The sequence below is a fragment of the Neomonachus schauinslandi genome, chromosome 3 (assembly GCF_002201575.2).
Source record: "Neomonachus schauinslandi chromosome 3, ASM220157v2, whole genome shotgun sequence".
Lineage (NCBI taxonomy): Eukaryota > Metazoa > Chordata > Mammalia > Carnivora > Phocidae > Neomonachus > Neomonachus schauinslandi.
The window spans coordinates 72,949,275-72,969,888 of NC_058405.1; the positions used below are offsets into that span (position 1 = coordinate 72,949,275).

The window sequence follows — 20,614 nt, forward strand, 5'->3', positions numbered from 1 at the left end:
AACTGAGCCACCCAGGCTCAGTTGGTTAAGCGACTGCCTTCGGCTCAGGTCATGATCCTGGAGTCCCGGGATCGAGTCCCGCATCGGGCTCCCTGCTCGGCAGGGAGCCTGCTTCTGCCTCTGACCCTCCCCCCTCTCATGTGCTCTCTCTCTCTCCCATTCTCTCTGTCTCAAAAAAAAAAAAAAAAAAAAAGAAATGTTCTCCTTTTCCTTCTGCCAAACTGATTTTAGTCAGACCCACATACATTCTGAACGTGACTTCACTCCAGATGGAACCAGATAAATACATTTATACATGGAATCCCTGACAGAGCACACCCCTTGCAGTTGTAGTATCAAAGGCACCAAAGAATTGATTTCCTTGAAAATGAATATGCTCTTGTTCATGAGTTTTATAAAAATAGCACCATACTCTATATAGACTTCCAGTTCCTGCTTTCTTAAAAAAAAAAAATCAACGTTGTGTTTCTAAGATTCACTCATGGTGCTCCATGGATCTTAAGTTCTTTCATTTCGTTGATGTGTGATGTGAATATATAATTACCGCTATTTATTCATTTTCACACTGATGATATTTGAAGCTTTTTGGGTTGGGTGGGATAATGGGTTCATGGTGTTCATTAATATTTTACTTTGTAACATAACTTTTGTAAATACCAAATGTGATATTTAAAAGGCAACATTCTCTGAGGAAGGAAGGCATTTAAAAACCATATTGGGGAGGGCGCCTGGGTGGCTCAGATGGTTAAGCGTCTGCCTTCGGCTCAGGTCATGGTCCCGGGGTCCTGGGATCGAGTCCCGATGCGGGAGACTGCTTCTCCCTCTGCCTCTCTCTCTCTTTCTCTCTCTCTCTCTGTCTCTCACGAATAAATAAATAAAATCTTTAAAAAAAAAAAATAAAAATAAAAAATAAAAACCGTATTGGGGAAAAGAGAATTAGACTCTATTAAACACAGCTCTTACCACAGATCCGGTATTAGTTTGGGTCAAGTTGTGTCTCTGACATAACTACATACTTTTTTTAAGATTTTATTTTTGGGGGCCGCCTGGGTGGCTCAGTCGTTGGGCGCCTGCCTTGGCTCGGGTTGTGATCCCGGGGTCCTGGGATCGAGCCCCGCACACGGCTCCCTGCTCCATGGGAAGCCTGCTTCTCCCTCTCCCACTCCCCCTGCTTGTGTTCCCTCTCTCGCTGTGTCTCTCTCTGTCAAATAAATAAAATCTTTAAAAAAAAAAAAAGATTTTATTTTTGGGTTGCCTGGCTGGCTCAGTCAGAAGAGCCTGTGACTCTTGATCTTAGGTTTGTGGGTTCAAGCCCCACGTTGAGTATAGAGATTACATAAAAATTAAATCTTTATTATTTTATTTTTTTTAAGTTTTATTTATTTAAGTAATCTGACTAAGCCATCCAGGCGCCCCCAACTACACATTTTTACCACGTGGAAGAACACGACTTACAAGCACTGATTTTTAGAGATGTGTTCCTGCTACTGCGTGCATAGCCTCTTCCATCCAACCGGTAGGTGGCGCCCTAGGACTACTGTTTTTTAATTAATCCCAGGCATTGGGCTGGATTTCGTTCCTACACCCTGCCTCTGGAAAGGCAAATTTTAACAAGCAGAATAAAGAAAAGGCCAGTCTGTTAATTAGAAGGAAGAACAACCCTCTACATAGATCACTTAAATTCATTTATTCAGTACTCAGTTATTTCTTGACTATGATAACGATTGCGCATCTTATGTGCCTTATTTATCACATTCCCCACAATAACAGAGCGGTCTATGTCAGCTTCTTTATAGAATCTGGTTTTTACCATTCAATTCTACACAGTGCATTTATCAGCACAGGGGATTGACTTTGGAGCTTATTGTTCTTGGAGCACCTTCTATGCTTAGTGTTGCTTGAGCCTGGACTGGCTTCCTGTTGAAAACAGAGTCTGTTTCTCAGAGATCTTTTGGAGTAAGGAAAACAGCCAGGGGTGTTTGGCCTGCAGCAGGAAGATGTCCTGAGTGACCTCTTATCAAAGTTCCAGCCCTTCGATTATCCACCTTCTGTCCCTCCTTCACCCATCTCTGCCACTTGTGTTTCTTCTTGATCTTCCTTCTCTTTCCTCAGCTCTTCATGAAGCACTTTCCCAGTGACATGCTTATCCGAACCCCCCTGCCACTCCCACTGTCATTTTTGTCAAAAATAAATGACATATCAGAGTTCAAATTTGCTTCTGTCTATGCCACAGTGACCCTCAGCAACAGAAAAAAAGGTGGTGGGAGTTACCATCTAACAACACCACATCTTTTTAGCTCCTAGGAGCCTACCATGTATTAAATTCCAAACTATCTTACTGAGGCAAAAAAGCTTGATGAATTTTTTCTGGTAAAATATATATAACATATGTACATGTATATGTACAATTTACCATCTGAACCATTTTTAAGTCTAGGGCTCAATGGCAATAAGTACATTCACAATGTTGTGCAACCATCACCACCTTTCATCTCCACATGGAACTTCTTTATCTTTGCAAACTGAAACTCTGTCCCCATTAAACATTAACTCTCTATTCCGTCTACCTCCAGCCCCTGACAATCACCATTCCACTTTCTGCTTCTTAAAAAAAAAAAAGAAGAAGAAGAAAAGAAAAGAAAAAAGATTTTATTCATTTATTTTAGAAAGAGAGAGAGTGTGCATATGTGAGTTGGGGGAGGGGCAGAGGGCGAGGGACAAGCAGGACCCCGGGATCATGACCTGAGCTGAAGGTGGATGCTTAACCGACTGAGGCACCCAGGGGGTACCTCTACTTTCTGCATCTCTGAATTTGACTCCTCTAGGGACCTCGTATGAGTAGAATCATCCAGTATTGGTCGTTTTGTAAGTGGCTTATTTCACCTAGCACAATGTCTTCAAGGTTTGCTCTGATGAACTCTATATTAACATTTGTTGTCCTGTGGCAGTTTACCAGCCGGTGAAACCAAGGTTTAAGAAGGTTAAGTCACTGATTTAGACACACAAAGCAGGTACTAAGTGCGGGCCCGGCTGGGACCACACCCTCCGCCTCCTCGCAGCCACACCCCAGGTCTGGGCTCCTGCTGGGCTTCTTGCTTTGGCTCAGTCCTCAGCTAAGGAACATGGTCTGGTAACAGCAAGACTATCTGAGTTCTGACTCCCAATTTGCCTCAAATTAAAAATATATATGGAGGAGAGCAATCTGTCTTTCTGGCATCTTATTAGGAAAACACTCCCATTTAAACTCCATACATGAGAAGTTAAGGGCTGCTAATTAAAGGGAGCGGACGTGTGAATGTTTCAACCCAAAAAAATGAAACAAAATTTGTGCCCATTTAAGCATTTTCTCTGTGTCGAGGCGCCTGGGTGGCTCAGTCGGTTAAGCGTCCAGGTCTTGATCTCAGTGTCCTGCGTTCAAGCTCCACATTGGGCTCCACACTGGGCATGGAGCCTACTTAAAGGGGAAAAAAAAAATTCTCCGTGTTCAGCTATAAACCTCTTAAGAGAAAAGTTATAATAAAATCAAATATAATATATTCAGCAACTGGACATAAGAGTCCTATCTGGTACAGTCAAACAAATTATGAGGCTACATCTTTATATCATTTCACTTTTAAAAAAGCTTTATTGATATATAATCTGTATACCACACAATCCTCCTCTATGTGGTGTACTATTCAATAAATTAGCTTTTTGCTCGGCTGAAAATTGCCTTACCTTCTGAGCACGTGCCATTTCTTCAATTGATCTGATTGGTGAGAGTCAACAGAGGTGAAGCCCAGAGTGCTGAGTTAAGCTCGGCATGAGCTGCTGAGTTCCGCATTAGTAATTTGTATTGTGTTGTTGTTGTCAATATTGTTTCTATGTCTGCGACTCTTTAATTCCTTAACTTTTTTGTGTCTTGAAGGTTCGAATGTGAGTAGGTTATTTGGAGTTTCATTATTATACAACAGACAGAGCAAAATAAAAAGTTCAGTGTCTAGTCTGTGCCAGAAAGGTAGTAATATCAGTAGGGAGGACCTTCTTACCCTTGTGTATCAGCATTGCCATGAGTGGAAGGAGTTTCTACTTGCAAATTCAGATGTCTATCTCCTGCTGTTCTCAGAGGAACTGAGAACCCCCAGGCTCCAAGCCCCAGGCAGGAGCTCCTTTGGGGGTGGGGAGACCCTCAGTGTGCAGAGATAAGAGCAGGAACTAGTAAGGGGTCAGGCTAGAGGGGTGGGGGACAAAGAGCCATGGACCCAAGATGGTCTTCTTTCTTGGCTTCTGGTCTACCTTCTTTTCCCAGAGTCCAGGGATGAGGATTGTAATAAGGCTGGGGAGCGTGGACAGACCAGTTGTGGGGATCCAGCCAGACTTCCCCTCAGTCTTATCTCCCCACAGTCTTATTTGGACATTGCAGACGCTGAACAGGTCACATTAGAGTGAACCGAGGCTCAGGGCAGTGCCGTCCTCGAGGAGGAGGGGAAGAAATGGATATTGGGCTGTTAAGTGGGTGCGCAGCAAAGCCTGCACAGACAAGGAAAAGACCAATGGCAGAAAGGAAGAAAGAGAAAATCCTGTTGTTGGTCCAATGGAGAGATTGTACACAGAAAATATTAGCCCACGCCTCTGTAGTGCTCTGTAAAGGAGCTGTTTTAGGCACTTCTGTATAGTCACTCATCTTTCACAAAATCCCAGAAGGTAAATACATTATTATCCCCATTTTACAGACAAAGATACTGAAGAAAAGAAAGTTCAGTAACTTGCCAAATGTCCGGTCATAGTGGCAGAGCCAGGATTAGAACTCTCCTGGGTCCGTGCTCTCCACACTGGGTTCTACACCCAAAACTGTGTACATGCTTCAGGATTCAGTGTGTTTTCACATTTACTCAGGTACATTATAGATACGTGTTAATCTCATATGAAGACAAGCCAGTAATGGAGGTCTTCTGACACTGGATTTACTTCTTGGAAAAGCAGATCTAATCAGCTCCTTTTCAAGAGATGAAGTCTTGGCCACTCTGTCAGCCATGACCTTTTGGCCCAGGTAGTCAGAGAGGACCTGGGCTGGAAAATGTCTACAAACAGAGGGAGGAACCAAAATCTGTGGTTGCTGAAAGCTTGTCAAGGGAACTATGGTCACCCGCCTCTCATAAACCACAGTGGCAAACATAACTGACTTACTAATGCTAAGAGCTGCTCTGCCCTTGAGTTTTGACCCAGATGGAGGCAAACATGTAGCTAGTATGGCTTTTAGAAATATGTTTGCATTATTTTTGTTCTAACGGGAAACAGCAGCAGTTTATTTTAAAATTTTGACCCCTTGGGGCACCTGGGTGGCTCAGTCGCTAAGTGTCTGCCTTCGGCTCAGGTCATGATCCCCGGGTCCTGGGATCGAGTCCCGCATCGGGCTCCCTGCTCCGCGGGAAGCCTGCTTCTCCCTCTCCCACTCCCCCTGCTTGTGTTCCCTCTCTCGCTGTGTCTCTCTCACTGTCAAATAAATAAAGAAAATGTTAAAAATAAGTAAATAAATAAAATAAAAATAAAATAAAATTTTGACCCCTTCTTTTCTTTGACTTTACCTTCCCCTGTATTTTTTGGTTTTTTTGAATATACATGAAAGCTATTAGGGTGAGAAATTTAATATATGTGGTCCTTTGGTCAACTAATTCACCCCATGGTGTTTATTGGGTACCTACCGTGGGCACGGTTCTAGGCACCCAGGACCCAGAGGCAAACAAGACGCACCGTCCCCGACCCATAGAATTAGTCGGGGCTGAGAGATGATATGCAAATAAGTATAATAAGCAAGGTGATTTCAGATAGGTGTATATATATTCAGGAAGAAAGTAACACATAATGCCGTTTGAGAGACAACTGAGAACGGGGCACAATTATTTCTTAGACAGCACATCCTGTGTAACGAGCATCTATGAAGTACCTATTATGTATGTTAAGCATCTGAGATACAGAGAAAGGATAAAACACACGACCTGACTTCTCTAGCGGTGATGCATGGGAAATCAAATTTTAAGTGGGTGACCTTGTGACCTGTCTTGGAGTTATCAGAGAAAACTTCCTGGGATACCCTGGACGTTAAAATGTTAATGATACCAAAAGTCTCTCTGGCTTGAAGGCCCACAGTGAAATAGGGTCCCTCCCGGCTTTGTGGGAACGGTTTGGTGGGAAACATTTCCCGTGTAGAGATCTCCACTCCCTGGATTAGAACCTTAGCCTGTGTTTGCTCATTACACAAGGATTGTGGATCCGCTTCTGCCAGAGGCATTCAAAACATGCCAGGCTGGTGTTGCATAAAAAAAAGCTTGCACATTCAGCAAGTATAAGCTGGTAAGCAGAGCCAGAGTCACTCACTTTCAAGAGGGGAGCTGTCGTTCTGCTGCCTCGGGTTGAGTGCCAGCAATGGACATTGAGAAGGTCAACTCCATGGACTTCGGAGAATTTGTGGATGTGTTTGGGAATGTCATTGAGAGATGTCCCCTGATTGCAGCTGCTGTTTGGTCCCAGCGCCCATTCTCCAACTTGGAAGATTTAGAGAAGCACTTTTTTGCCTTTATTGATGCCCTTCCACAGTCAGGTAAGGCTTCAGCACTGGACGCTGAGAATCTCTACAAAGGGATTTCAAATATGCTTATCAAAATATTTTTAGATATTTCAGCCGAGTTGCTTATGGTTGATATATTGATTAGCAATTTCTATCGTCAGGTTTAATTTCCTCAGACTTAGTAAATGGGAGTCAGACACTTGCAAGGTGTTAGGCCAAAAGTAGAGTTAAAGACATATGTTGGTCTCAGCTCTGGTCTTGATCTCAGGGTCATGAGTTCAAGCCCCTTGTTGGGCTCCACACTGGGCAAGGAGCTACTTAAAAAAAAAAAAAAAAAAAATCCAAAAAAAAAAAAGAGAGAGACATATGTTGGCTCAGGTAAAGTAGCTGTTAAATGTTAAAGCTATGAGGTCAGGAGGAAAGAAGAACAGGCACTTGTCTCCTCAGGCCTCACAGTCGCTCGGAGGCCAAAGGTCAGGCTGAAGGCCCACCCTCTCTTAGCCAAGTGTGTTCACTTTGGGAATGTCCTGTATGCAAGACAGGAGACAGCCCAGTATCAGAATATCTCAGGAGCCCAGGGGAAAGAGCAAACGGCTGACATTTTTACCAGAAAGGGCCAGTTTGGACTGGACTGCTGAGGAAAGTAAACTCATTCAGATCAGCAACTCCCTGAGGGAGTGAAGGGGAAAAGACAAAAATCTGAAGGAATTCCTCTGGAGAAAGGGAAAGAAATTGTTGATTTCCTCTGGGTAGAGAGAGAAAAGGAGACACTTCTGGGTGTGGGGTGAGGAGAGGTAGAGGTGGAGGTTTAGGCTAACCCCAATGACTCAGAATGACACAGGGCCTCACAAGGATTCAGAGGCCGAGGGTTAGAGTCAGGGCTGCTTCCGGGGCTGTCCAGCTATCTTCAGAAAAGCCTGAAGGGAAGCAAGGGACAAGGGCTGCCTTCACAGAGGGGCCTTCCACAGAGATCTGGTGTGTGTGTGGAGGGGTGGGGAGAGAATAGCCACTACCGAGGCCAGCAAACGGACTCTTGCCTATCCGTCCAGAGTTAGACATTCGGGATGGTTTCCAATTGTCAGGTGAAGGTCTCCCAAGGAAGGAACACATTTTAATTTATTTTAGGCACATCTAGCAAGAGGGGAGGACAGTGTTATAAACTCTAACTGTCAGTAATGTCGGAACTACGTTGGCAGTCACCCACTTCTCAGGGCCTTTCTCAGCTCCGCCACTGGGCTCAGGCATCAGTGGGGCTGACGGACACCAGAGCCTCATAACTGATGACTCACAGGAATGGTTAGCCCCAGCTTGATGAGCGAAGGGGCTCCCCTTGTCAGCCCACAGCCTGCAGAGTGAGCCGAAAGGAGCAAGAAGCCACCAGAACCCATGTTCAAAATGTCTGACAGGAAAATGCAGGTCAAATGAAAACCTTCTAGGCCAGAGGGAAAGAATTTTTAAAGGGTGTGAATGCCTTATGAATGGCATTTTTTCTATCAAGTTAAAAATAAAAAGGAGAAAAATCCCAATATCTGTCTTAATACCCGAGGGGTGGTGGGCTGGGGAGGGAAGGTATCACATGGATAATTTAAATCTAGTATTCACTGGTTTATCCAGTTATTCAACATTTATTTAGGGTTTACTGTGCCAGGAACTTAGATAATAAAATTAAAACTTCCCTATTTCTGTCTTCTTTCCCACCAACAGTCACCCCGATTTGTTTGAGCAGAGGTTCTCGTTAAGGTTAGTTAAGGTCTAGTTAAGGTTAAATACAATCACAGTCCTGAGCAAAGTGGGATTTGAGGTTGGCATTCACTCCCTCCCTCCTGAAGCTTGTATTTGATCCCTCTCCTAACTCAACGGGAACTTGGCATTCTGGCCAGCGTCAGAATCCTACATCACTCAGTGAACAGGATACCGGGACTTAAAGATTTAAATGCATGAAATGATTCAGAAGATGAAATCATAAAATGATTTTAGAAGATGATGGTTCCTGGTATTACCCCTTCCCCACACATTTTCCCTGGAGTGACTTTAGTGGCAGGTCAGTGGGACAAAATGACCAGAGGGAGTTGGAGGGTTGTTTGCTTTTGCACTAGACACTGTTCTGTGGGGAGACCTCCCTGTGGGGGGAGCCTGCTTCTCAGCCCTAAGCCGGTGTCCACACTCTCTTAGGCAGCTGGGAACAGAGCTTCAACGCTGTATGGGGGGGTTACACTGTATCTAATCATCTCGATGATGATTATGAGGACGACGATGATGATGATGTTGTTAGATAGACAACTAATAATAACAATAGCCAAAATGCATTTGACCCTTACTATTGGTGTGTTTCAGGCACTTTTCTCAGCATTTTGCATTTGTCCACTCATTTAATCTTTATAATAATCTTATAAAGCAAGTATTATTATTATACCCATTTTACAGATGAAAAACTGAGGCACAAAGAGATTAAATAACTTGATCAAGAACACACAACTAGAAAGTGGCAGAACTGGAATTCAAAACCCTGATAGTCAACCCAACAGCTTTTGAAGCATTTTTAGAGAATCAGAAGAACAGTCTAGAAACAGTTTCTAGGGGTTTCATCTATTCATTCAGTAATTTATTCAGTTAACGTTAATGCTTGATGTCCCAGATCCTATGTTTGGCTGTTTAAATAAACAAATAAAATGGGATTTACTGACTAGTCTAGCTTTAATCTTTGCATGGTTGGAACAAACTGGGTGTAAGAGAATCTTTGAATCCTAAAACTAAAAGACACTTTAAAGAAAAGTTCGGGATATGGTGATCTACCTGGTTAAGGCTTTGTTTTATACATGATCTCTCTACCATTAGCAGAAACCAAAATCTTTTTTCTAGAGTAAACCAAGGTTGGCAATCTATTTAAGTTGCACTGTGATGATTACTGGTCAGTAGGTGGCAGTCCAGGATTAATATTCAGCTCTAGCATTAATTGGCAAAGTGCCTTTTGGAGCCAATCAGTTCCTGATTTCCAGGCAAGGGGCACGCATGGCAAAAGTAAAGGGAAGATGGTTGAAACACCCACCCATACCCACAGCCCCCATCCCCCCACCACAGTCAATAACAAACCAGTTCAGTACTGATCTGTGTTAAAAAAAAAAAAAAAACCCTCTCATAAAAGAGGGTTAATCGTGTTATTTCCTTATGACATTTCAAAATGGCAATGGTTCCATAATTTATTACTTAATACTTATTTCAGAACATAGTTGTTGAATGAATTAAAAAAGATACTAATAATTTCCTGAAATGCAGACTATAAGGTATTCAGAAGAGACTATTAAAATGTGTGCAATCGGGCGCCTGGGTGGCTCAGTCGTTAAGCATCTGCCTTCGGCTCGGGTCATGATGTCAGGGTCCTGGGATCGAGTCCCGCCTCGGGCTCCCTGCTCAGCGGGAAGCCTGCTTCTCCCTCTCCCACTCCCCCTGCTTGTGTTCCCTCTCTCGCTGTCTCTCTGTGTCAAATAAATAAGTAAAATCTTCAAAGAAATGTGTGCAATCAAAAAAAATATATAGCACTCCTTCCTAAGAGTGATGTGTTGGTCAGGTGCCCACTGTGACCCAGGAATTGTCCCAGGCATTGGGGATAGAACAGTGAACAAGACAAGTGTCTACCTTCAATGAGGTACATTCTAGTAGAGACAGGATTAACATAAATAAGTGAGATAATTTCACATTCTAGAAACTATTAGAAGAAAATATGTAATAAAAGATATCTTTCTTAGGAAGTGACATTTGAGCTTAAAATAAAAAAAATGAGAAGGAAGCAGTCTAAGATCTAGGAGAAGGCCATCTAAGAAAAGGAACCTGAGACTTTTGGCATTTTGGGAGCACAGAAAGCCCATGGTACGTGGAGAATAGTGAAGAGTAGGGAGATATAAGGAAAGAGAGGTCAGGTAGAAGGACTGCGGAGGTGGTAAAAGTGAGGGGTGATGCTTATTTAGACTAAGGTTGGAGCAGGAGAGATGGAGAGATGTGATTGGAGTCTCAGAATACATTTTAAAGTTAGACTGGCAGTTTTTAAATTAAATTAAATTTTATTTTATTTTATTATGTTATGTTAGTCACCATACTAGACTGACAGGTTTTTTAAAGATATATTTAATTATTTTTGAGAGAGAAAGTGGGGGTGAGAGGGGCAGAGGGAGAGGGAGTCTCAAGCAGACTCCCTGCTGAGTGAGGAACCTGACAAGGGGCTGGATCTCAGGACCCTGAGACCAGGACCTGAGCTGAAACCAAGAGTCGGTGGAGACTTAGCCGAATGTACCACCCAGCTGCCCCTCAATGGGTTTTTTTTTTTTTGATGGATTTGGGGGGAAGGCAGGTCAAAAACAAAGAGAAATTAAGGATAACTTCTAAATTTTTAATCTGAGTAACTGAATGGGTAGTAGTGCTGTTTTCGACAATGAGGAAAACTTTAAATTGAGAGGACAAGGTGGAAAATGAGAGCTTGTTGAGTCTGAAGTGCCTAATAATCATCCAAATGAAAATATTGAGTGTCCGTATGGACTGTAACAAAGGAACTCATTGGAAAGCTGTAGGCTAGATTGGATCTGGGTGTTATAAAAAAAACTGATGGCCTTCCTGGGGCGGGCTCCCTGTTCATCAGGGAGCCTGCTTCTCCCTCTCGTCTGCCCCTGCCCACCACATCGTTCTCTCCCCCCTTGAAATAAATAAATAAAATCTTTAAAAACAGACAAACAAAACCCAAAACTGATGGCATTTAAAGACCTGGGACCCAATGAGAACATCGGGGTGTCAGGGTAAATACAGAAGGGAAGACATGTAAGTACTGAGTCCTGGGGTACTTTGGTGTTAGTGATCTGGCAAAGCAAGAGCCATCGAAGAAAGGAGGCAAGTGATGGTAACCTTTTAAGAAGGGGAGTGGAACAACTATGTGACGTTCTCCCAAGAGGCTGAGGAAGAAGAAGACAGAGCACTGGTCACTGGGCTTGGGCAAGATGTCCATCATCTGTGACCCTGATGAGTGCACATTGGTTGGTTGGTGGGGCTGAAAGCTTAATAGAATGAATGGAGGAGTAGGAGGTGAGAAAGGGGGGAACACTGAGTAGACAACTCCTTTGAGGAGTTTGCTGTAAGGAGGAGCAGAGATAGAGGGAGAAACTAGAGGACAATAGGGAATCAAAGGTGGGTTTTAAATTTCTTGATGGGATGAGCGATTCTAAGGCATGTTTGTGTGTTGATGAGGATAAAGCAGAGCAGGGGGTGGGGAAGAGAAATGGATGTTTGAAATTGTAGTCTTGAGATGAAAAGAGGGGCTGGCTTCAGGAACACAACAGAAGAGACAGATGATCCATTGTACCAGGAGGGAGAACACACTAGTTCCTACTGATGTCGGGACCCTGGTGGCCTGCAGTGGGGTTCTAAGCCAATTGCCTGCTCCGCCGTGGCCGCCGGCGCCTGCGCTGTTCTCCTATTGAAATAGAGAGAGTCAGCTCTGTGCCAGGTACTCTCCTAGATGCAAAGATGCACGACTTGTGGTCATAGCAAATAATACATGTCTACACCTACATCTCTACATGTGACATGCCAGGGACACAGGCAGTAGGATTTTAGGAAAGACTGAAGAACAGGCAGCATTCAAATGGTCCTGTGAACCACAAGACACTCCACTGAGCTGGGTCAGTGCCTCCTCCCCCGCCCGGGAGTACTCATGGGCTCAGTGTTGTGGGACAATAAAGGGGGAGTCTGGTTGGACGGGATCAGGTTCTCTTTTTTTCTGAGCTACCATCCTCTAACGGACTCCCTGTACCTTTCTCTTTTTATCTGCAGCTGTGTGTGTGTGTGTGTGTGTTTTCTTCTCTTTGCTCTGCCCTTTTCTGGGTCTCCCTTCTCTCCTCTTGCCCCTCTCCTCCCCGCAAACAGTGTAAAACACAGGCTCAATTCTAGGCAAATATTAACCCCAGGCGGCATTTTCAAGAGGGGAGATGAACCCAGGGGAGTGGGAAGTGAGGTGCAAAAGCAAAAAGGAAAGAGGCAGGTCTGGTGTGCGTGGGAGCAGCCCCGCTGCACCTCCATCTCTCTCTGCTCTGCTCTCAGCTAGGCTAGTCCGCTGGGGAAGGACCCCCAAAACGGCACCACCCACCAATAGCTAACTACTTCCCCCAAGCTCAAGTTGGGCTTCTAGAGAATAAGAAGTAAGGCGGGGAAAGGAAGCTGAGAGAGGGGGAGTGGGTGAGAAGACTGGGTCTCAGCTAGCAACCCCCCCCCCCCACTGTCTACAGGCTGCTTTGAAAACCTGAATATGCAAAGAGGGGGAGCCAGGGAGAGCCCTCCGGGTCTGGACCTGTAGAGCGGCCCAGAACTCTGTTTCCCCATTCCCCAGCCGGCATTTGCGGGGCCCAGGGCCAGGTGGGTGCGGAGTAGATTCTGCATGGCAGCTGCCCACTGGGCACAGCCAACCTCCAGGGCCAGGGGTTGGGGCGGGGAGTGCAGGTAACACCTTCATTTTCGCCCCACCTGGACTGGGCTGGAGGCAGGAAACAGAAAAGAACCACCTCACATTTGCAGCGCCCCGGGGCCCGGGCCCATAAGAGGAGGTCTAAAATAGTGGTGTTGTAGAGATGGAAGAATTGGTGACGTGAGTTTCATTTAAATAAGCGTCCCTTAACCTTGTAGGGACAGCCAGTGCCCCCAAATCGCCTGGCATTTGAGCTACTAGGTAAGTGACCTTGGGCAGGTCACCTAAGCCCATTGAGCTTTCACCGAATGCTCTCTTCAATGCAGATGTTCCCCACACCACCCCCCAGTTATCCCGACCTGGCAACTGTCTGAGTTAGATGGTGCCATCCCAATCATTCTTTAATTAGGCAGAAACTGTAAGGCTTTGAGTCCCGGGAGGTTTATGCCATAACTAGAGTGAGTTTTAAATGACCTCCTTTTCCAACTCATGACTAATCCCAGTGCCACGGTCAGATACTCCCAGCTGCACCACAGTCCAGTTACAGTGTTTACTACAACTAATAATAATGGCTGTTTATTGGATGTTTGCTAGCATTAGGCACTGTGTTTTAGGGAAATGAATGGTCTCTAATCTTCACAGCTACTCAGCAAGTTAGGTGTCATTACCCTCATTGTACAGATTACGGCTGTCTGCTTACCATATCTGAAATCTTGCCCAGCCTTGAGGATTTGAATTCTCTCTTCAGAGAGCTAAGCAAAATGGTTGACCGGGGCTCAGGAAAACTCCCTGGATTCGGATTGAAAATCTCAGGTATCACACCACGGGTTTCCAATTTTAGGCCTAGGACATTATGAGAAACTATCTTCCAAGAAAACTCCAAGGTAGTCTCTGCAGTGTCTTTGGGACCTACAGTTGGAGGAGGGGAAACAGCCTCAGACAGGGTGGGTGGTGAGTGGGTGTTATTTTCCTAAAAGGAGAAGTCACTTTCATTCAAAGGGCTGTGGAATTCCGGCTGGAAATGGGCTTCTTTGCAGTTAATCATCTGTAAGGCTCTTTGGATGCTTGATTCCAGAAGCCCCAAACTCACACTTAGGATCACAAAATCCTGGACATTTATTTGCCAAGCCCCATGGACGTTACCCCTCTGGACCCTCCCCGCCCTTCTCCTTTGGAACAGAACGAAACCCATTCTGTGGCTTTTGCAGGAAGTTTTCAGGCCCTTGTGTCCGGCCCTCTTCGACATCAAAGCCCCCTTGAGAGCAAAGGACTTTGAAAAGATACGAAATGCTCGGTCTCCTTATCGCGTCCCTGCTCCCTCCCGAGCAAGTCGTAAATTCCGAGCCCCAGTGGCCTCTCCCCTCCGCTCTTCTTGCCCCAAGGTCTCAAAGGACAAACTTGTCACTTCCCGCCCCGCCTCTGGGTCCAGGCCGAGGCCCCTGAAGTTGGGACGGAGGGGCTTCCGAAGGTTCGGGACGTGTTTGAGGGGCGGTTGCAGTGGGCACCCCTGCACCTCCAGGACACCCCTTGTTGCCCCTTCGTCACCTCCTGAAGACCCTGCTTCGCTCGCGAGGCCCTCTTCGGGCGGGGCAGGAGGCCGGGCTCGGCCCGCAGGCAGCCCGGTGCGCCCTCCCCGCGGCGCGGTAACGTGCCCCCGCCGCGTGTCTGTGCTTCCCTGCAGGCCAAGAGGGCATCCTGCGCTGCCACCCGGACCTGGCGGGCCGCGAGCTGCAGCGGGGCACGCTCACCGCCGAGTCGCAGCGCGAGCAGAGAAGCGCGGGCCTGACGAGCCTGGGCGCGGACGAGCGGCTCCGGCTGGCGGAGCTCAACGCGCAGTACCGCGCGCGCTTCGGCTTCCCCTTCGTGCTCGCCGCGCGTCTGAGCGACCCGGCGGCGGTGCGGCGGGAGCTGGCGCGCCGGCTGCACCGTCCGCCCGCGCAGGAGTTGCGCACCGCCCTGGGCGAGGTGAAGAAGATCGGCCACCTGCGTCTCGCCGAGCTCCTGGGCGCCCACCCAGCCACGCTGTAGCGGCCGCGCGAGCCCGCGACCCAGGGCGCCCGCCGGGACGCGTAGGGACGCGAGGCTGGCGCAGGCCCGGAACAGCGTCCACACGCGCACGAAGGGAGGGGACAACTGAAGCCATCGCACGAATAATGAGCCCTTTTGCCCTCTCCCCCACACACGCGCACGCTTTGCCAAAATATCGATATAGGTTCGTGCTTTGCCCCCGATTTGTCCAGCTCACTGCTTCAATTCTCCACTCCCTTTGCAGCGCGTTGACACCACCAGCCTTTGTGGATTCCAAAGCGCTTATCCAGCTCTTGTTGGCGCCGCATCCTCTCCTGCTAAGCCCGAGCTGCGAAGCAAAACGGGCGGAAAAGGAATCTTTTTATTCCACAGTGGTTTGTCTGTTTTTTCTTCTCCCACCTCATTTGCTGTACCCGACATTAACATGTGAGCAGAAGTAGGTTTCTCACGGCGCCTACGGGAGCCGGAGCGAGAAAAGCAAAGTACTGATTTGGGTCTTCCGCGCCGGGGAAGCCGAGGGTGGGGGTCGGTGGGCGGATGGGAGCCTCGCGATGGGCCAGCGTTGGGAAGGCGCCCCGTAGGGGCAGGCGGAGTGGCTGCCACAGTCACTCTTGAGAGAGGGGTGGGAGTGGGGGTGTCTCCAAGGTGGATGGGCCTAAAAGTCAGGGGCGGGCGGCCTCCCCGACTCTCCCAGAGGTCGGCCCTTGAGAGTTGGCTTGACAGAACCTCAGGCTGCCCCGGGAGACCCATCGGTCATTAAAAAGTTAATAATAAAATAAAAAATAATTTAATAATACCCATTGAGTAGTGCTGGATATTCTGGCCCCCGAGGTGAAGATGAGAACCACCTCCCATAGCGCTGACAAAGCAGGTAATGGAGGAAAATGGTGCCCATTGCAATCTTTCTGGTGGGAGGAGGCCGGTTCTGAGGAGCTTATCAACCCTGGGGCTCCCGAGCTGTCTGCACTGAGGGCCAGAATGTCCACTCATGCAGAAGGGAGTCATCACACACACACTCTCTCTCACCCCCACACACTGGAAGGTCTATCCGACCCCAAAGAACACGACTTAAGCTTCTGTTGGCAGAGGAGAAACAAGCCATACCCGTCCTCCTAGATGCAGACAGGGTAAGAAGTGAAGGCAGAGTTTGGCCCTTTTGAAGACTGGAACCTCCTTTAGGGACCACCCCAGGTCTGGGGTGGCAGCGGCAACTGCACCAAGAAAACCTTTTCACAAAAAGCAGTGTGGCCTCACCTTGGTTGGGGGGCTGAACCCCACAGAAGGAAGCCGCTCTGACCACACCAGGCATTTCAAACAAGGAACCTCCATCCCTTTCCCACCTTACAGGCGTTCTCTGCTCCGGGGAAGGGGGAAGGCCAGAAGCTGCCGTCGGGGCTAGGTGGGGTGCCAGGGGAGTGAGCCGTGGCTAGCAACATCCCTGTAGACTAAATGCCAGGGCCTCCTCTGCCTAGGCCCGTGCCAGATGCCTTCCCCAGAGGCAAGAGCACCAAGGGCACACTACCCAAAGGCAGCTTGATGACTCAGTTCCTGTGCTCTAGGACCCCAAGGCAACAGTGGGCCCCTCAGGCCTGGGGCTAGCCTCCTGTTTCCCTTTAGACCGGGCAACTTGGGGGCCCAGGATACAAGTGCCACGGGATGGGTCTGAGGCTCACACTGATCCACTATATTCAAGCCACCCTGTCCAACCCTAGGACGAGTCCGGCGTTGTGGGCCCCCATTGCAGTGTCTGGACTGTCCGTGTAAATGTGCTCCACCTAAGATAGCCAGGCTTCCCGGGCCTGGGGGGTGGGGGTGGGGGGACATTTCCAGCTGTAATTGTAGACTGAGTGTACACGAGATCTGGACCTCTCCAGCACGACCTGGGTGTCCTCAATCACACAGTTACATATCAAAGCTTGTCCGAAATGGTTTCTTTCTGCAGGAGGAGATACGCTGCGGGAAGACCCTGGATCCGCCCCCTCAGAGGAGCTGGGAGGTGGGAGGGGATGCAGAGCCGGCTGAGCGGGGCTTCCTCCAAAGACTCCTGAGCACTTGTAGGCTTGCCGGCGGGCGCAGGACGCGGGACGTGTGCGCGGGGCTGGCAAGGGCCCTGGCAAAACTGCTGGCAGCTCACGCTTTTTTCTCCAGTAGGAGCAAAGAGGCCGCGGACGGGTCTTGGGCGAGCGGGTCACCTGTGGCTGCCAAGGTCTGGGAGAGCAGTTTTCTGTGGGCTCACACAGCAACACGCCCTGGGCTTCTGCTGGCCTTGGCCTGGCGGAGACGTTTCTCGTTTCCGCGCCCCGGTGCGCAGGATGCGGGAGACAAACCCGAGGGCGGAGACTGCGGGCCACCGTCTGGGGCTTCCGCGTGCGCACCAGCCGAGGCGGCGCAGTGGCCCGAGCGCGCTTGGCGTCTGGGGTCCCAGTTGGTGCAGATTCTAGGGTGGATAATTTAAGACTTTACTTACTAATTCGTTAAAACACACACACACACACACACACACACGCAATAGTAATGCTAAAAACAGTTGGAAGGCGAGGGGCTGATTTCAGTTTCCCTAACCCTTCAGGCCTTCCAAGCACACTCCCTTTCCAGGTGCGGGGACTGCTTCGCCAATTTTCACTTCCCTCTTAAAATGTCCAACCCCAACCCGGCGTGTGCTCTGAGCGAAAAGACCTGAGAGCGCTCCTGCTCGGAATTCACGAGCCCAATCCGAGCTTGGCATGCACATGTGTAACCGACAAACCGAATGGGGGGGCCTCCTTTTATTTGCCCAGAGAAGCCCTCTTTTTGGTCTGTGTGTCCAAAAGATGTCCACGGACACTGTCATGGGAAGAAGGGAAGGTGTGGGGGGGGGGAAGCAACACAATTTCTTTGCATAAATTTCTTTACACATTTTATTTTATTTTTAAAGATTTTTTATTTATTTATCCGAGAGAGAGAATGGGAGACAGAGAGCATGAGAGGGAGGAGGGTCAGAGGGAGAAGCAGACTCCCTGCCGAGCAGGGAGCCCGATGCGGGACTCGATCCCAGGACTCCAGGATCATGACCTGAGCCGAAGGCAGTCGCTTAACCAACTGAGCCACCCAGGCGCCCCTCTTTACTCATTTTAAATTTGACACATTTCCACAGATCAGCCTTAGGATATCAGTTCCAATTCAAAAATAAAGATCTCTTTTTAGAAAGTATTTACTGTTGGACAGGAGTAGATGGACACCTTCTTTGGTAATTGGAGAAAATTTGGGGATGGAATTTATGGAAAATTCGCCATTCAATAAACTAATAAACAGCAGTTAGCAGGTGTCTGAGAAAAGAGAGAAGTAAGTAGGATGCGGGAAGTAATCCGAAATGTTGCAACAGCAGAACCTGATTGTTCTGATACTATTTGGTGGGGGGAGGATGGGAGTGGGGAGTTTGGATTCCAGGAAACATCTACTTGGTTTTCTGTTTCCAGGGTGGCACCAGCAGCCTTAGTAATAATTAACATCCATACAGAGCCTTATGGGTTGCAAAGAATGTACCTATGTTCCTGTACCTATAGTTTTAGGGACTGGAACAGCTAGCTGTGTGACCTTGGGAAAGTCGCCCGACCTCTCTGAGCCTCGGGGTTTCTCCTCTATAAAGTGGAAGTGCTACACAGACAGTAAGTCCCCTGTCTCCCCTCCAGGGAGAGTAGCTTCCTGCTGGGCCCAGTAATTCAAGGAGAGCTGAACCTTCCCTCAGCCTCATAAAGCCTACCGTGTAGGGCTTCCTCGGAACATATTTTCATATGATAAGCAAAGGTCACTCTAGGCACAGACGTTGGTGAGTGAACAAATGGTAACTGAAAGTCTTCCACGTCAAGAGCAAGTGATAACGTTTAGCTGTTGCTGACCCAAGAGCCTGATTCTCCTCAGCATCAAGAGTTTTCCTCCTGGGTGAGACCCTAAGGCCCTCACTTGAGGGACTTTAAAGCATTCTCAGTGCTCATCCATCACACAGAACGAGAGTGGGTTATACAATACCTCCACACTGACCACAGACTCTAATTTCAGAAGAAAGAATTAAAGCAGCCCACCAGCACTTATTTTCATGACATTCACCCAATGAGTAAAACCAGATTTCTGTTCCCGAATATCACCCCGTCTCTTAAGGCTCTTTCTTTTCCTAAATCTTCAGGCTTTAAGAATATATTTTGGATATGGGGCACCTGGGTGGCTCAGTTGGTTAAGCGACTGCCTTCGGCTCAGGTCATGATCCTGGAGTCCCTGGATCGAGTCCCGCATTGGGCTCCCTGCTCGGCAGGGAGTCTGCTTCTCCCTCTGACCCTCCCCACTCTCATGTGCTCTCTCTCATTCTCTCTCTCTCAAATAAATAAATAAAATCTTTAAAAAAGAGAAAAAGAATATATTTTGGATAGAAGAGCATAATAAAAACTGTAAATTCCTTGCCTTGGATAAGAAAGCCTGGTGTTGGTCCCTCTAAGAGAGGAATAAGGCAGTGGATTTCCCCAAGCTCCTGCACCTTCTCTCCCCGAGTGGTAAAACTTTAGTCCACTAATGACCTCCCACAAATTCGGGAACTTTTCCTCAGGTAGAGAAGCCCAGACACTCAGTTTGCTGCGGAGGGTGGGGGGGGGGGGACATTCTTGACTCCAATGGGGGCAGGGACACATCTGCTCCTGTGAGGGGAGCCTGGGCAGCTGTGGACAGCTGCGGCCCTCCCTGCTGTTCAGAATGAACATGTTGGGATCCACTGTGGCCTGATGGGGCTGAGCAGGGAATGGACTCTGGGGACGCCCCACAGAAAGGACACTGCCATCGATTTCCTTCGCAGAGATGTTAGCTGAGTGGGCCTTGGCAGGGCAGGGTGGGGGTGTTGCAGTCAAACCACCCATTATTGAGCCTTTCTTTGTGCAGGGGAGTTGCTGATTGTGTGCAGTGGCTGAAGAACTCCCTAACCACCAAATTAAGTAGAGATCGAGTCATTTCTCCACAGCAATGTAGATTGCCAAGCTGACCAATTGTATCAAACCACATTCTCTTCTTTCTCAATCTTCCTTAATTATCCCGGGAATCCAGGTCAATGAAGGGTGAGGATTTCCTGCGCAGAGGAGGAGAGGGAGAACAGAAGCGTTGCACTATTTGGATAATTTCCTTGATCTGAACGGGATTCCGAAAGTAGACTTGCATGCTAAGGGACAGAGATGGCCTGCCCTACCTGGGTTACAAGGGTCACAGGTGCCCCAGTTTTCAGGAGCTACAAATATGGGGCAAAGGAGGGTCCCCCAAGCTGGAGCAAACACTGGGGACCTTTGAGCAGGGAGAGAGTCCTGTCAATGATCTGTGGATTCAAGGAGTGTCCCATCTGCCTAGGGAAGCAGCCCGCCCCTTCCTGTGCCTCACGCTCCCCTGCCCCACCCCCGCCCCACGCCCCTGCCCTTGCCACCAGCCAGAATTCTGGAAGCCCTGACCCTCTCCAAGGAATGTTGAATGGCCTTTACAATGTTAGCAACAAAGGGACATCCCTTTGATAACTGAGTTGTGGCTGCCCTATAGTCTTCCTGATGCTTTATTTACCTGGGTCTCTTTCTTCCCACCCACTCCTGCCCTTAAAAGCTTGC

At 48.0% G+C, this 20,614-nt stretch overlaps 1 protein-coding gene across 1 annotated transcript; it reads left to right on the plus strand.

Annotated features, from left to right (window-relative positions):
• Positions 1–6,355: 6,355 nt before the first annotated feature.
• Positions 6,356–15,011, plus strand: URAD (ureidoimidazoline (2-oxo-4-hydroxy-4-carboxy-5-) decarboxylase). The gene is made up of 2 exons (XM_021678257.1): positions 6,356–6,577; positions 14,665–15,011. Exons 1-2 carry the CDS (start codon positions 6,403–6,405, stop codon positions 15,009–15,011), a joined length of 522 nt encoding a protein of 173 aa, XP_021533932.1. The 5' UTR covers positions 6,356–6,402.
• Positions 15,012–20,614: the final 5,603 nt, after the last annotated feature.